The sequence below is a fragment of the Lasiodiplodia theobromae genome (assembly GCF_012971845.1).
Source record: "Lasiodiplodia theobromae strain AM2As chromosome Unknown scaffold_79, whole genome shotgun sequence".
Classification (NCBI taxonomy): Eukaryota; Fungi; Ascomycota; class Dothideomycetes; order Botryosphaeriales; family Botryosphaeriaceae; genus Lasiodiplodia; species Lasiodiplodia theobromae.
In genome coordinates, this window is record NW_023336562.1 from 25,979 (window position 1) to 30,834 (window position 4,856).

Genomic DNA, 4,856 nt, shown 5'->3' on the forward strand with positions numbered 1-4,856 from the left:
CATCGTTGAAAACGGGCGTATGCACCCAGTCCACATGCCCCGCTGAGGTTAAAGTTAGTATTTTCTATCAAATAGCGGGCTGTAGGCCGATTGAGCTTACCGATTTTGACGTCTCCAGCTAACGTCACCCACGTGTTTTCCAGATTTTGCGGCGGGACATGGAGCATGTGGCGGGCTAGGAACTCTATGCCGTCATTGATCTGCATGAGTTACTACGGACCATACTCTTTTCATGGCTGCTCATCACTCACTTGCTTCATTATTGTCGCGATGTGGCATTCCCAAGGCCAGGCCACACAATTCACAAAGTCAGCGATAGACCCTTCGCAGAACTCCATAATCGCGAAGAAGCTGTTGGCCGAGACGGAGAAGCTGTACGGTTCAACAAAGTGCACAACATTCTGATGCCTGAAAGTGCAGATCAGATTGAGGAGTTCCTGCGCGCGGTCGTTATCTATCCTCTGTGCAATCGTAACTTTGCTCACAATAACCATGTCACGCGGTGAGCCCTTTCGTAGCGCAACAGCGACATCACTCCCTCTGCCCAGCGTGAAGTCGAAGACTCGCTCAAAACTCTGCCAGGGGGAAGAGAGGTGAGTTTCCCGCTTCTGATCTCGATCTTGAGGTGTGGTAGCTGTGGAACCATCTGTGTGTTCCTCCCGCGATGTGTTGAGGATGAACTCTTGCAAGCGGCCAGTGGGCCGCACCCCTCGGCCCCTCGGCCACCTTTTTCGAATGGCATCGGGACTTTCACCCTGGCGGGAGGCGGTGGGCTGTTTGACTGCTGTCTTCTTGGGATGCAAGGCAGCGTGGTGGCTAGGAACATGGTCCAAGCCTGGGAGGCGGTCTGGAAGCCGGGATACCCTGTGGTCGTCACCTTGGCTCATTATGTTAAGCAGAAGAGTGATTGGGGAGTGGGCCACAGTTGGAAGGGTCTTTTAGTGCTCGCAATAATGGCACAGGAGTCGCTGCGCTTAATTGAGGCTTACAGACCTCAGAAATATTCTTCAGAATAACTCGCGAATGGCCGTCAGAAGCTTTGACCTAGAGAAATATGGGGAATCACGCAAATCCACAGATTAGCATCAATCATGGACTTCGCAACCGGTCAGTCGGACGAGAATCTTGACGCAGAGAGGCGCCAGAAGTATAGAGGATCCGCCCGTATAAACCTAGAAAACTTAACATTCTGCTCTTCTAATGGCAGCAAGCTTGATGGAGAAGTCGTAAACGATCTCAAGGCGCGTTTCGAAAGCGATGAGTGCTTCCGGCTGGATAAGCGCAACCACATACCCGCGAAGATCGACCAAAAAGTTTTAGACAGGGCCCTACAGCTCTCGGGTGTCTCGGCGGATGCGCTGCAAGGCAACGGGTTGAATGGGTATCCGCGGTTGACATTCCCCCATGGCTGTCGACTCAGATGCCTGGATGGGCGCCATAGGTTGCAGGCCGCATCGGAGTTTTTCAGGTTCTCCAAGGACAGATGGTGGACTGTTGATCTATACCTCTCAGGTAACAACTACGCACTGTTCCTCTTGTTATCGGGTGCTAAGGATATTGTCCAGATATTAACTTCGAGTTGAAAACATACCTCAGCGAGCAGTATGTAGAGCAGAAAAAGCCAAGGGATGGTGAAATATATCTCATGATACAGAAGTACAATCGAAATCCGGATCGCGCCGATCTCAAGAATTGGTGGCTGCATATGTTGGTGCCCAGTAGGCGACTCAATATCCAGGCTATCAGTCGTCACCCCAAAATCGAAGCGGCGCTGAATTCTCTACTGGACATACCAGGGCTGTGGTATGGGACAGGCTTCAGACTTTCGACATGGCATAAGATTTTCTCCATGAAATGTGACGAGGTTGGGCTGCCATCACTCACAAATCAAGCCTACCCTTGCTGATCTGGGAACTTAGGACATTGTCGCCTACCTTGAGCATATCAAAGCGGTCTGGTCAAGTATCCTTGGCGAAGACCGCGAGAAGCTTCGAACCATCGATCAAGTTACCGTCGAGGCCTTGCAGCTGAAAGCCCCTGGTGCGTCAGAGTCCGACTTTGCCACACTTCAAGGTCAGCTTGCGAGTGGCCAGATATTTAGCGGTTTGTCTCAAACTGAGCGGGAGATGATATCACAGAGACTGGCAAAGGTAGAAGGCATAATTCCCTCCTTCGTTAGCTTCTTCGACGACCTCAACTACCACGGAGACGTGGTCCGCTGCATGCAAAGACTGGTGCCAAGATCGGTGAAGATTTCGACCGTCACCAACTTCTTTGACCACTTCGATGCACGCAGGCTATGCGAGCAGGAGTTAGCCATTCAAACATCCGAAGCTGTCTTCGAGATCAAGTCCGGTGACGAGATGTCCCAGTTCTTGGTCGGCTATCTACAGCTTTATACATACGCAGCCCGATTCTACGACAAAATCCCCGATCAGCCGACTAGGAGCAACATCAAAGTCCGAGCAGGGTCTACTGTAGATGCGGCAACACTACACCGATTTGCACAGTTGGCAGCGCGCATGGGCTTTGACTCGCCGCAGATATCGGCCTGCCTGCGTCTGACGGACGGCCCCGGGCTGGCTGCGGAAGCAGGCGCTCCTGGCTCTCCTGCGCTTGTGATTGGTGGCCCGGGAGAGCCGTTGAAAAGAAGGTCCGGGAAGCCGTTGAAACAAAAGTATCAGCTCGACAAGCATTTCTTCTTCCTGGGTCACTTGATTGGCCAATCTCGAGAGAGAGGGGAGGGAATCTCATCGTTCTTCGTTTTGAAGTCGAGATTTCATGCGTTTTTCTGGAAAAGCCTGCAATATGTCAGAAATCATGCGACCGGACCTTGGCAGGTGCCAGCCGATCATCAGGCGCGAAACGTTTGCCCTGGAACTAGTGTGTGGAACGATGTTAATGCTGCTCATTTCGATCGTGCAATGGGCCCAAGGCGGGTCGGAGTGGTAGACCCTGACGCGGACGACATACGAACAGCCAACGATGCCGAAAAGGAAGCTTCTGGGACAGGACAAAACTCAGGGATCAGTGCTTCGATTAGAGATGCGGCTTTGGTGGCTGATGCAGAGTGCGTCCAGGCATTCGACAAGAAGAGCGCAGAAGCGCGACGCGAAAGTAACAGAGAAGCCACGCATGATGAGCCAATGTTGGATGTAAATAGCACACTCCCGCGACAACGCTGCGAGGAAGTGCCGGACACGCGGCTTGATGGTGACCAAAATGCTCGCATTGAAGGCGACGAGAGCGGTGCTGAACGTTGTAGCGACGCAAATATAGAATGTCTGGGGGATTTGCATGCAAACTCTGAAAGTGCAAGTGGTCCAGCGATGCGACGCGGTGTGCCAGATCATCTTCTGCAACCTCCGGAGGATGCCGAACATGAGATCGGTGTGGGTGCGACGGAAGCGTCGTTGCTCCGAAATGGTCAAGGAGATGAGGATCGGCAAAACCAAACCGAGACAACACCGCCACCCAGGGTCCGGTCGATCGAGAATGAACCGATGTCTGAACCGTCGTCTCCTGTAGAATTCGAAGACCCTAGCAAAGAGCCGTATCGGAGCACGGATATTGCTCACGAAGCGCCGCTAGCCCCGTTTGCTCAGGCCATCAATGCGGCGTCAGATACCCCGATGCTGGACTTGTCAAAGCATGGAAGGAATAGTAGAGGCGCGATTGAGCAAGGTATGATGATCGGGGCTCCCGATTTGCGACATATCGGTTTTGGTGTCGATGGCGCTGCACAGCAGCGGCATGGCGCAGAGCAGCACGGGCCTGCTGAAAGGAACCCGGCTGAGGAATCCTCGCGATGCACCGCGCATGGCGGCCCGGAAACCCGGCATCATCACGTGGAAGGTCTTGTCTCACAACCTCCACCCGAGCAACAAACGGCACAGCTGCATGAGCATGAGAAAGAGAGTTTCGACGCACAAAACATCGTATCACCGTCATCTTCTCGATACAGCTCCCAGGACCCGGGACCGCCACCCGGCGACATCCAGTCTGTGTACTTGCAACCACAATCCGCACAGCCGATACAACAGCGAGAGTCTCTCGACGAGGACAATTGCAGGCACTCAGCACTCTGGAGATACATTGCACAGTCTCAGGAGGGACATAATGCTGACGCTCATGGGGACATGCATATACCAGCACCGCATGAGCAAGACGGATCTTGGTTCCAAGCTCCTGTCGAGAACAATCTTGGCTCAAAGGCTCGTTCACGGTTGCCGTCCCCGCAACACAGCAGACCAGCTTCGAAAATCCACCAGGGAGCTAGCAGCGGTCACGTGCCTATGTCATTAACTGCGCAACTCTCTCCGCCGAAGCGCGCTTCACCAGGTCCCAAGATTAGGCATGATTGTCACATCAAGTTCCTGATTCAGAGTGAGGATATGCAATCCTGGGTCTTGTTTGATGAAATACTGGACGACGAGAATGCGGAATCGCAGATGGAGCGATTCCTTCAAGAACAAATCAGCAGGGGAAGGTTCGCAATCATCAACGGCCGGGGAGGAATGCGCTCGGTAGGTCCACGGGACTGCTACAGAGCATTAAGAGAGTCGGCTACGGCTTCAGTGGTGCTCTTGGATGCTCGCAGCTTGAAAAATGTGGACGACCAACTTCGAAAACCGCTCGAGAGTGTTCAGAGGAAGAGGAAATCAATCATGGAATGGCCGACACGACAGCGACAAAAAATACATCGAGGGTAAGCAACTACGTTATATCTCACCTCAGCAAGTGGTGCGGGTTTCTTGAGGCTAGTCCGTGCGTGGCTATGCTGCGAATATATAAGTCACGTCTCATCAAGCAATGAGTACCGTATGCCCCGGCGACCACGGCAAAGACCTTATCAC

The 4,856-nt window shown here is 53.0% G+C and overlaps 1 protein-coding gene across 1 annotated transcript; it reads left to right on the forward strand.

The window, feature by feature from the left end:
- Positions 1-1,091: 1,091 nt before the first annotated feature.
- Positions 1,092-2,565, forward strand: LTHEOB_12861 (uncharacterized protein; the record flags this gene model as incomplete). The annotated part of the gene is made up of 4 exons (XM_035509775.1): positions 1,092-1,512; positions 1,566-1,864; positions 1,920-2,470; positions 2,544-2,565. 4 exons carry the CDS (start codon positions 1,092-1,094, stop codon positions 2,563-2,565), a joined length of 1,293 nt encoding a protein of 430 aa, XP_035363757.1.
- Positions 2,566-4,856: the final 2,291 nt, after the last annotated feature.